The 12281-nt window shown below is 36.6% G+C and overlaps 1 protein-coding gene across 5 annotated transcripts; it reads right to left on the bottom strand.

The window, feature by feature from the left end:
* Nucleotides 1-684: 684 nt before the first annotated feature.
* Nucleotides 685-7183, bottom strand: LOC117405475 (GTP-binding protein 8-like). 5 transcript variants are annotated; one of them, XM_034008563.3, is made up of 7 exons: nt 6974-7183; nt 5692-5918; nt 2939-3037; nt 2271-2401; nt 1982-2081; nt 1379-1497; nt 685-902 (listed from the first exon to the last, which is right to left on the bottom strand). In XM_034008563.3, exons 1-7 carry the CDS (start codon nt 7008-7010, stop codon nt 821-823), a joined length of 795 nt encoding a protein of 264 aa, XP_033864454.2. In that variant the 5' UTR covers nt 7011-7183; the 3' UTR covers nt 685-820. The 5 variants fall into 5 exon arrangements, 4 of the variants coding, with proteins under 4 accessions (XP_033864454.2, XP_033864453.3, XP_033864452.3 ...); XM_034008562.3 differs by having other exon boundaries at nt 5692-6057; nt 6988-7177; XM_034008561.3 differs by having other exon boundaries at nt 5692-6057; nt 6974-7173.
* Nucleotides 7184-12281: the final 5098 nt, after the last annotated feature.

Genomic DNA, 12281 nt, shown 5'->3' with positions numbered 1-12281 from the left:
TGTATTATTGTTTAATAAAGTGATCGCTGTAGAGTCTCATATTTACCCCACAGTTGACGTGTGTGTTGCCTTTAATTCCTGGTCTGACGTCACCCACAGCACCGCATTTGGTTTTTAACTATAATGGGAACCCGTGAAATTTGATCTTTTTTTTTTAAAACTGGAAAATTTCTTCAATCGGTTCTTGTTAAATCTTCCAATAGCTACTGCCAGACTTCTTAAAATAATTAAAACATAAAAAAGTGTTAAAATAATAAAAAGCAAAGGGAGGTTTGGTAACTTTTACAAACTTCTCCCTCTTAAAAATAAGCAAAATAATTACAAGAAAAAAAAACAGTCTTGTGTTCTCTTTCATAACATCCATGGCCCCTTCACAGTCAGGTTTTCGTCCCATTACTGTTCTTAAGTGTGTACACAGTTATTCTATGACAACTGTAAAATGATTAGTGGGCAATTATTTTAATGCAGTGGAACCCCAAATCTTTAACAAATAGGTTTATAAGGTCCCAGGACTTGGGTCCTTCAACTCAAGGCTCAGAATAATTGGATGGATTTGAATGTGCATTGTGGGCTTCCATAGCAGGTTTCTCCACTGTATGGGTCAGCCACTCTCTGGGAGGTCTCAGGATACTATAGTGGTACAATAGCAATTTATCACAGCAACATTCACATCCACATAACCACTGAAATATCAAAATATTTTTATTGAGAATAAATTACATAATAAAAAAACAGCTTCAACATGAACAATGCTTCCTCTTCCTTTTGTAAAAGGTATGCTTGTAGTAGTTGCTCTCACTAATCCACTGGAGTTCTGCGGTCAGGATGGTCCTAGCTTCAGATTCCCGGTCACATGGGCAATGAAGCACCTCAGCAGGTATACCCCAGAATAGTGCAAAGAACTGTTAATGCAAGATCAGTCAGCTATTACAAAATACATTTAAATAAATAAAAAGTTTCCTCCCTGAAACTCTGCATTTCTAACATTTCTGGATCGTCCACCAGTGACCCTTCATTGAAATGTTGCATCTAAAAAGTCTGAACCTGTACAGATATTGTAAATTCATGAAATCAGTTCCTTAACCCTTTGCTACCCAGTCTCCAATATATTTGACATTGAGAACTTAGGTACTAATAGGTATGGGAACATACCCAGGGCAGAAAATGGTTAATATATAAAAAACAACTATTTCCAGGAATAACATTTTTGCTCTTGTTTTATCCAACAGCAATTTAATGGATCATTTAACTGGGGAAACTCGTATGATTCACTTTTTTTTGGTTTATAATCTAAAGATGTACAAATGCCTCATAAACCACATTTAAGTCATTGTCTATTTGCTATCTATAAAGGTTAGCAATCCATGACATACTATACCTTACAAGGAATGGCTGAGGAAAACAGCCTACGGTATGATTCTGTATGACCTCTTGGACCTCCAGGATGTGCCTCAAAAGTTCTCCCTGCTTTGCCTTGTCAATTTTGGTAATCACAAGCTGTATAAAGTAAACCAATCGTGTACAGCAAGGAGATTTCACACTCCATATGGGAATCCTGACTGTATGATGAATTATACAAAACATACATTCATCATTACTGTGCAAACAGTGAATCACTTTGTATGTATTTCATATGAAAGAACTGACAATGTCAGCCATACTAAGGAGCAACACTTGAGTGCTAAGACTCATTTAAGCGTCTAGGCCACAATGTAGCTTTTCCTGCTATTCACAATCAAAAACACAAACCCCAGTCACTACAGAACAACTTCCCACACTTTTAGTCTTTCTGTGCTGAGATGATAAACGTCAGGGGAGTCCAGGAGGTCTGAAAGCAAAATACTTGCTAAACAGGTTTCTTCATATACATTAAACACAATAAAAAATACAAATGTATTGGTTCTATGAAATCAAGAGAATTGTACTCATTAGTACTGATACTGATATTTAGGAACAGTTAAATGGTTTTTCGGTAACTTACAACATATGGAAGTCCAAATTCTTCACACATATCAATGGCTATTCTGTCTGCATGCAGCAGTCCTACCGAGCCATCCACAAGCAAAAATGTTCTCTTCAAACTATGTAAAAGGATGCATTAATACACATAGATAAGACAGTGCTTCTAAATATAACAGGCATTTTACTGCACAAAAAATAGAAAATGTCCCTTCTATTTACATTAACATGGCTTCTAATACCTAAACTTTAAACTAAAATTGCCCTAAAGAAAAATATGAAATCACGAAAACAAACAAACAAAAACATACTTATGTCGTGTTTCTAGGTATGTTTCCACTATATCAACAAAATCCTTGGGTGCTTTATATCCGTAACCAGGCATGTCAACTAAAGTAAATGCCTTGCCCACTGTAAAGAAGTTCATTTTCTTTGTATGTCCCTGTATTAAACAGGAAAATAAAATCAACATGTCAGTTTTCTCACAGATTGTAATAATTAGGCATTGCACACAATAGTTACAAGTTGTAAGGAATCTGGCTCCCATCTGTCTCTAACTGGCTTGAGTCTGCTTGCAGATCTTGCTGTTTTTCTGTGGCTGTAGATTCTGATTCTAGAGAATTAATGTGACACTTGACTTCTTCATGTGTATCTAAACTATAGGGTCACTCCAGTTCAATTACACCAAATTCAAGGGAGGATTTTTCCATTTGTGGTACATAAACTATATGTATTACATTTATATGACACAAGAGGTTGTGCACTAACAGAAAACTGCTTGCATTTCAAAATAATCTATGTCCATTTCACATACTTATAGACCACACTGTAAAATAAAGATAAATGTTTGTTTAAATGTTTTAATACAGCATTCATTTTACAGTAATCTTTCTACACAGTAGGTATTATTAAATAATTAATGTTGTTGACAGAATAATACTATGATTTTTATCTTCTTTTTAATTAATATATTGCTTACCGGAGTTTTGGAAACCCTGACTTCAGTTTCTGGGACCAAGGAAAACAAAGTTTTTATAAGAGTTGATTTTCCAACATTGCTTCTGCCAATAAAGCACACCTATTGAAACAAATAAAGCCAGCATTTTAAACAGAAGACTTACAACCCAGCACCACCAATAATGTTACATTTACCTTATATTTATATTTGTCAAGGGAAAGCGTGTTTGAAAACAAACATTGGAGGTATTTATAGGATTTTAATGCCATGGTAACCACACATTTACAGTGCCTAAAGTAAGTATTCACACCCCCTTGGACGTTTTCACAGTTTGTTGTGTTACAACCTGAAATCTTGATGCATTTTTTCCACAATTTACACAACCTACTCAACACTTTCAATGTGTGAAAAAATGGGGGGGACGGGGACGGGGGACAAATCAATTAAAAATAAAAACCTGAAAAGTCTTCATTAGATAAGTATTCACGCCCTTTGCTATGACACTCCTAAATAAGCTCAGGTGCAACCAATTGCCTTCAGAATTCACAAAATAAATTAAATGCAGTACATTTGTATGCAATAAAAGTGGTCCACATGACTTCAGATTAAATACACCTGCCTCTGTAAGGTCCCACCATTGGGTAGTGCATTCAAAGCAAAGATACTACCATTTAGACCAAGGAGCTTTCAGAACAACTCTGGGATAAAGTGGAAAGGCAAAGATCAGGGGAGGGGTATAAAAAGATTTCAAAGGCATTGAATATCCCTTGGAGCACAGTCAAGTCGATCATTAAGAAGTGGAAGGTATACGGCACCACCCAGAATCTGCTTAGAGCAGGCCGTCCTCCCAGACTGAGCAGCCGGGTAGAAGGGCATTGGTCAGAGAAGCCAGCAAGAGGCCAATGACAACTCTGAAAGACCTACAGCGTTCCATGGCTGAGATGGAAGAAACTGTCCATGTGTCAACAATAACTCAGGTACTCCACAAATCTGGTCTGTATAGAAGAGTGGCAAGAAGGAAGCTATTTCTGAAAAAAGCCCATGTAAAATCCCTCTTGGAATTTGCAAAAATGCATGTGGGAGACTCTGAAAAGATGTGGCAAAAGACTCTGTGGTCCGATGAAACAAAAATTGAACTGGCCTAAATTCAAAGCATTACATCTGGCGCAAACCCAACACAGCACATCACCCAGGTAACACCATCCCTACTGTGAAGCATGGTGGTGGCAGCATCATGCTATAGGGATGCTTTTCATCGGCAGGGACTGGGAATCTTGTCAGGTTAGAGGGCAAAATGGATGGAGCTAAATACAGGCAAATCCTTAAGGAAAACCTGCTTCAGTCTGCAAAAGACCTAAGACTGGGACGGAGATTCACCTTTCAGCAGGACAATGACCCCAAGCACACAGCCAAAGCAACACTGGAGTGGCTTAAAAACAAGAAAGTGAATGGCCCAGTCAAAGCCCCGACCTCAATCCGATTGAGAATCTGTGGCAAGACTTGAAGATTGTTGTCCACCAACGATCCCCATCCAACTTGACAGAGCTTGAACAATTTTGCAAAGAAGAATGGGCGGATATTGCACGATCCAGATGTGCAAACCTGGTAGAGACTTACCCCAAAAGACTCACAGCTGTAATTGCTGCCAAAGGTGGTTCTACCAAGTATTGACTCGGGGGGGGTGAATACTTATCTAACCAAGACATTTCAGTTTTTTTTTTATTTTTCATTAACTGTTGTTTCACAATAAAAATTCTCTTGCCTCTTCAAAGTGTTAAGTAGGTTGTGTAAATCAAAGGGGAAAAAAAATCCCATTTAAATGCATCAAGATTTCAGGTTGCAACACAACAAACTGTGAAAACGTCCAAGGGGGGTGAATACTTACTATAGGCACTGTATTTCTCTTTAAGTCTAATGTCTTTGTGATGTAATTCACTATATAGCTAATGATGTAACACTCTACTGTTCCTTTCTATTTAAACCTCCAGGCATCATGGTATCTAGTCTATTTATCCATTTATTTCCTTCTATTCTTCTATACTGTACATTACCTAATTTTATTTTTATAAATCCACAAACTTTAGGTCATCCCTGGTGTGTCTGTTCCTACTGGTTCATTTACTTTATTATTCTTTTATATAATGATGTATGTGTTGATAATCAAAAAAACATCCCCTTGAAACTTCCTCAAAACTGACTATTTGTTTTTAATTGTTGCAATTCACAAGAATGGTTGGGAATAAACCAGACATCTTGTAGAAGCTTTAATTTTTTTTGCTTTACATGTTTCAAAAAAGTGCACTGCTTTTTATTTAACACAGTGAATTGAAATATATTGCTATACTGCTTAAATACTTGTCATGAAGGGCAGGGAACTGCTATGACAATACTTGGAAGTGGGTGCCTGTTACTTCCTCTCATCCTTGAGGTTTGCTGCTTGAGAAACTGTTTCAGTGAATTCATTTACTGTAACTGTGAAATTGACTTAATATGCAAGTGCACTTCTGCAGCTTTCAAAATGAATACATAATAATAATAATAATAATAATAATAATAATAATAATAATAATAATAATAATAATAATAATAATAATGTGTGGTGCAGCATGCTACGTTGAGTTGCTTAAAACATTTTAAAATCATTTTTTAAACCTGATAAATTAACACCTGGCAAAATAATGAAATGATATAATGACTCAGCAGACTGTCACAATAGCAGAGAGAATGAATTGCTCACTCTCACAGGCAGTTTTAGATTGAGTGTTTTCACTGACCTCTGATTGAGTTATTAATGGAGCGTGATCCATCCTTACAGCCGATGTGAAATAATCAATCTTATGTTTTTTTGAAGGTGTAAAAAACATTTCAGCCCTTTTAATGTCTTCAAACCTTGGCTGAAAAAGCTGGAAGTTGCTTATGTTTACTTTGCTTGATAGATGCCTCTCAAGGTCCTCAAAGGGAAACACAAGTTTTCTGAGCTTCTTCTCTGGCATCTTTGCAGCTTCCAGAAAAGATGAAAGTTTGTGGTTGCTTTGGCATGTTTGAGTAGTTGATATGCTTTTCTGCAACTTTGGGATTGCTTTTAAAACTATTGTGCGTGGTTTTATATAGAACATTTTTTTGGTAGAGCCAAATGTTTTCTGGAAATTCAAAATGAGACAGATCAGTATGATGTAAAAGCTGATGACTGTTACATATACCAGCACTATGTACAGCTAGTATAGGCTTCATGACCATTTAGAATCAATTATTCAGGTATACTGTATGCAAAAATGTGTGACTTACAGACGGATGGGTGAATGGACACCCCCATATATCCCCAGGATCTTGCATTCGCGATAACGTATGCTAAATAATGTTAATACCTCGTTTCATTACATACAATTGGATAAGCAGTTCTCCAAATATATGCAAAGGCAAATTAATTAATTATACTTTATTGCACGGAGTTATCAATTATCAGTATCAGACTAATGGAAAACCCCATATTTGTTATTGTGGTGGGTCTACCTACCTAAACATCATCAAAACGTGTTGGTCTTGCCAGTTTGATATTGATGAGTTATCAAAACGTTTCCCCATAGTGACTACAACATTAGTGTTGATTTTTAAATACAGCGATTTATTAAAAATATCGGTTACTCCAGTTGTGTTTAATTAATCAGTCATGTCACGGTCAATCATTTTGTTAAAACCTGTTAACATTTTTTGCCACGGTGTATACATAAACTACAACAAAATAACGTGCAAAAATCAATGTCACAGATTAATTAACTAATTTAAACAGTATACAACTGACATAGAAAATACACAGAGCAGTCAATGCTGTTACTGGGACTTCCGAGTGTTGTCGCGACTACAATAGGTTTCATTCCAATCAGAAAATGTAACTGCAGAGAGACGCCTTTCTATTTTAACATTTTTTTTTTTTTATGGGGGAAAAAAAAACTATAGTATTATTATTACCTAGTGAATATTATTATTATTTTATTTTATCAGTTCAGATCATTTTGCCAGAACATGTGGATAACAATAGTTTACTTAAAATGTAAATACCTTTATTTGCGTACCTTTTGTTGAACCAGACGAGCATGTACTGTAAATAGAAACTTTGTAAAATTAGTAAAACGTTTTTGACAGAAATGTTGTTGCACTGTAACCTTTCGTTTTTATTTGGTCATTATTTTTTCTTTTCTTTTAGGTGTAGCATTTGTATTTGTCCTACTGGAAACTGGAAGCTCAGAGAAAATAGTACCCAAGAGAGTTTAGAAAGTACACAGAAATAAACAAATAGTAAACGGAACATATGCCATTAGTAAATATAATAGATCAATATCACTATTTTATTAAGAAAAATGTAAATGTTCTTCCCCCTTTTTCCGCCTCATAGTGCTTTCAGAATCAATGCATTACAACATTAAACAAATCACATAAATACAGTCTGTATGTGATTGCCCTCTAGTGACTCAAAGAAGTATAGTAATGTCATTCTGTCCTTTGAATACACAGTCACCTTGGGGCTTTCTTAGCCATATTGAAAAAAAAAACAATATGCTCAAGTAGACTTTACACAGTTAATATTATTACAAATATTTAAAGGTCTAAATTACTTTGAGTTGTGATAGAAATGTCATAGCCTGATAAACAGCATTTTGATGAGTGTGTTTATGCTGCTACTAAAAAGTCCCAGTCTACTGGAGGGAGCATGGTTGCTGGGTGCTGCTGTCTTGTGAGAGCTAGGGGAGGAATATTGAACTCATTTGTGTACACTGTTGGTAATTAAAAAGGCAATACACTTACACAATTGTGTACGACAGCAGTGTGGAGTAGTGGTTAGGGCTCTGGACTCTTGACCGGAGGGTTGTGGGTTCAATCCCCGGTGGGGACACTGCTGCTGTACCCTTGAGCAAGGTACTTTACCTAGATTGCTCCAGTAAAAACCCAACTGTATAAATGGGTAATTGTATGTAAAAATAATGTGATATCTTGTAAGTCGCCCTGGATAAGGGCGTCTGCTAAGAAAGAAATTATAAGAACATAAGAAAGTTTACAAACGAGAGGAGGTCATTCGGCCCATCTTGCTCGTTTGGTTGTTAGTAGCTTATTGATCCCAGAATCACATCAAGCAGCTTCTTGAAGGATCCCAGGGTGTCAGCTTCAACAACATTACTGGGGAGTTTGTTCCATACCCTCACAATTCTCTGTGTAAAAAAGTGTCTCTTGTTTTCTGTTCTGAATGTCCCTTTATCTAATTTCCATTTGTGACTCCTGGTCCTTGTTTCTTTTTTCAGGTCAAAAAAGTCCCCTACAATCCACAATCTCTTATTTGCCCTACAATCCACAATCTCTTATTTGCTTAATTAATACCATATTAAGTCATTATAAATTGCAGCTAGACTATTGGAGTGAGATTGAACTTCAACACATGAATTGATTACATATAACAGGAAACACCATCGATTTTTCATATCTGGTGTTCCCTTTATAACATCTGCATAGTCAAGATTGTATAGAGTATAAAATACAAGCAAAGAACCAAAAGATCTCCAACACAAGACAATGGGCACCAGTGATAATATTGCTAGTTATAAGGGATTTAAGACCTTGCTAAACAGTTTTTATCCAAAGAGGTCCCCTAATGAACTGACAGCTCATGTTATTATTTTGAGTGTAGATCAGTCTGGACAGGTACTGATACTTTCCAGAATGACACATGGTGTGGTGCTTTGACTGTAAATCTAAACATCAGCTTTGAAGGATAACTCTTTTTAGTATTAACCAAGTGAACAAGTTATCCAGTTGAAAACCCTGTGAACGTGTTCAGACCTAAGTAGTTTGAATTTTTAAATTATGCCTCTGGAAAATATTATTTTTCTTGTTAAGTTCTTTGATGTGTAGTCATATGGTACATAAAGACCTACTTTAACACATCATGGTTTACAAAAAGTTTTAAACAGGCTATTTATTTCTTGTGAAGTGAACTGCAGCTGTTTTAGATTGATGCATTGATAACATTGTGAGATAGCACGCTATTATTTCTTGTTGTGTGGGGCGTTAGATGCTGTTGCTTGCAATCAGGACAGTAAAATGCAATGCAGTGTTTATTTATAATGCATACTGTAGAGGCATGGGCAGAAATGGTTCTCTAGTTCTTAGTTTCTTGCTGTTTTTTGTACTTTTTTATGAGCGTGGGTCATATTGTAATTCATATGGTATTGTGTTTTTTATTATTGTGTTATGGTGCTTTGACTATGAGTTCAGGGGCTGCTCTTGAGTTCCAGTTGCCTGCCATAGACATCTGTAATGCACGCTAGATCAGTCAACGTGTCTTTAAATTAGGAAACACCAGCACCATTGAGTGCACTGCAGTGTGTTCCTTTCGCAGTGAGCACGCTGATGCAGCATCCTACCTTGTCACTACAATAAGGCTTTGTGCAGAAATGACAGGTTTATTTTTAACGCTGTTCTGGCCTCAGTACACTAGTGAAGTTTTGACAGGCCTGACTGTCAGTGGTATAACACTAAAGGCACATTTCAGGATGTGGCAGAAATGTATATTTTAGATTAGTCTGGACAGAATATCAAACAAAACCTGGAGCTGTTCCATCTATTCCAAGGCAGCGACTTTACTATGTTGTTTGTCGAAGCACAAAATGAACTGATGCACACTGACACAAACACCAAACACATACACAGACACAAACACACACACACACACACACACTCATTGACTTGCACTATATTTTCTATTTACTATTTCTGACAAAACTCCACACAGGGTGAAAGTCGACAACAGACTAAATATTTTGACACTTTTTTTTTTTTTAAGGCACATTTAATTCTTAGAAACATGTTTTACAAAGTGGGGACATCCCCACAGCGTCATTTTTTCAGGAGTTACTATCTTTGTGGGGACATTTTCGCAAATTTCGCAAAAACAAATTGAATCTTTATGTTATTGTTGCTACCTGAATGGAAGAAAAACATATGTTGCAGTAAGTTAATACAGTAGATTTCTTTATCCATTATTCACTACCTTTTGCCTTTTTTGCAGAGGCAGTTTATGAGTGTCTCGATTCTCTCTGTGCCATGTGAAAGCCCATACTACTCCCTCATGTGCCAAAATAATTCACTCACATCCACGTTGTTTTGATTCACACTTGAGAGACATAGCCTGTGGCGCATTCTCCTCTCTACCACCCACTATGGAATGCTGATCTTTTTTGGTAAAGCTGTGTCAGTCTGTAAGAATGCTGAATGCGTGTTCCCAGGGGTTCAGGGATGGGGCATTTAGAAGAAAATAAGTCACAACAGGATTTCTGGCAGGTCAAAATATTGTACTGCTCTCACTGCACTTTACATACAGGTATATTTATACAGTATTTGAGTTTCAGGTGAGTGTGAAGGGACTGGGGAGCCTGGTCCATTTTGCATGACCCGAGCAAATGCCATAGAAAATGACATGCTGTAAGCATAAACAGAAGAAAAAAAAAATCATGGCTCAAAACTTCTATTTATTTTATGTAGGTTGTCTGTGTTTCAGTGTTATGGCTGTTCAGCCTTTTCTGAAGCAGCAACAGTCAGTGGCAGACACAAAAAAGACATCTGAACACATTATAACTGAGGTGGTCCTATGACCTGACAAGGACCTGCATAAACTTATGATAGATTGTTTAGCAATATTACGCATTTGTCAAAAATAAGTAGAGATATTGAACAAATGGATAGTCATAAGGAAGATCACCATTGTGTGTTCACCAGGGGCCTTCAATGCAAGGAATCTGTATCCACAGATCAGAGTGGTGAAATGTAGCTTGCACGTATAAGAGATATTATTATGGCCACTTGCATATACAGAAGGTGTTATGTAAAGTATACTTGCAGATTGACAGATATTCAGTTTGCTTTGTCAATGACATCCTGACAGTGTCTTGGTGTGCTTGTGAAATATTGTTCCACATCAGAAGAACACACTGCTCCAGCAATCACATGCAGATGTGATCTTTTGTTCATTTGTTTCTGAGTTTGTTGTCCTGTAAAAGGGGAAAATGCAGAAGACAGCCTGCAGGCAATCAGTCACAGTGAAGTCATTCCCGCACTATCAGTGTGGATGCAGGTGTCCCAGGTGTCAATAGGAGGGCTTTTCAGAGGTGTCTCACAGGGTACGGTGTCATTGTGACTGTGATGTCAGGTATTAATCTTGTCTGACGGTCGCAGACTTGGCACGGCTGCAGCAATCACTTTCTGCCTCATGACAGGACGGAACCTGTTTCAAATATTAAGCAGACTTTGAGACAAATGAACACATTCCAGCAGCCCAAGTAACTCATTCCAGAACCAAGGGGGATACAGAGTTATTCTTTTCTCTCTTATTTTGTGGTTATAATGGATGTGCATTGATCGCACTAAAAGCTGTTGAACACGCAATGGCACACTTTCCATTAGCAATTCTCAAAAATTTATTCATGTGCCATTAAATGCATCGCAGTCCTATGAATAAAGTCAGTGGTCCATATTTCCAGTTTATTCCAGTCTTTCATGAAATAGGAGTTGATCGAAGACTGGAATAAGCTTCCAGTAATTACAAATCAATGGCCCTGTTTTGAAGCAACCTCTTTTGGGTTGGGGGATTAATTACAGCTTCTAGACGGCTTGTCATTGCATGTACAGGACAAGAATTTCGCACAAGCCTGGGGAATATCTCTTGACACTCTTAACAGATGTGTTTCAGCTGCTTGATACTAAAATACCGACTTCTTCAACTCCATCTAGAAATACTTCATGGATTCAGAACTGGGGATAGGCTCAGTTATGAACCTTTTTGTTTCCACATCAGTAAAACATTGAATTAAAATCCACATTTAATACCTGCTACTCTGGGGAATAATACTGAAAATATTAGATGGTGTCAATGCCATATGCGTATCATTGTATGTGGTTTGTATTTGCTGTTCATTAATGTATTTTAAATTAATAAATGTAATGACTCTGATTTATTAACTTTATTTTGAATTAGTAGGCTATAAGTCAAAAAATGGAGAGTCCTGTGTCTGTGACATCTTTTAATTAATATAATAAAACAAATAGAGAAAATTGTTATGTATCTCATGAGTACAGTTTTTTTTTTTTTTAACAATTTACAGTATATACTGTATATGTAAACTGGTAATCATTCTTTATCTATTTTCATTTGGGGCTATCTAAAATGTTGAATTTTTTATACCATATCTTTAAAAAATCAATGCAAGCTGGTACTGCTTTTTCTACACTTGTGCTTTAGGATACAAAAAAAAATCAGCTTTGCCAAATGTAACTCTTATCTCTTTCTTAAATGTAACCCCCATCTCCTCCCCCCTTAAGATAT

This window comes from Acipenser ruthenus, chromosome 9 (genome assembly GCF_902713425.1).
Source record: "Acipenser ruthenus chromosome 9, fAciRut3.2 maternal haplotype, whole genome shotgun sequence".
Taxonomy (NCBI): Eukaryota; Metazoa; Chordata; class Actinopteri; order Acipenseriformes; family Acipenseridae; genus Acipenser; species Acipenser ruthenus.
This window is presented reverse-complemented; position numbering and strand designations above follow the sequence as displayed.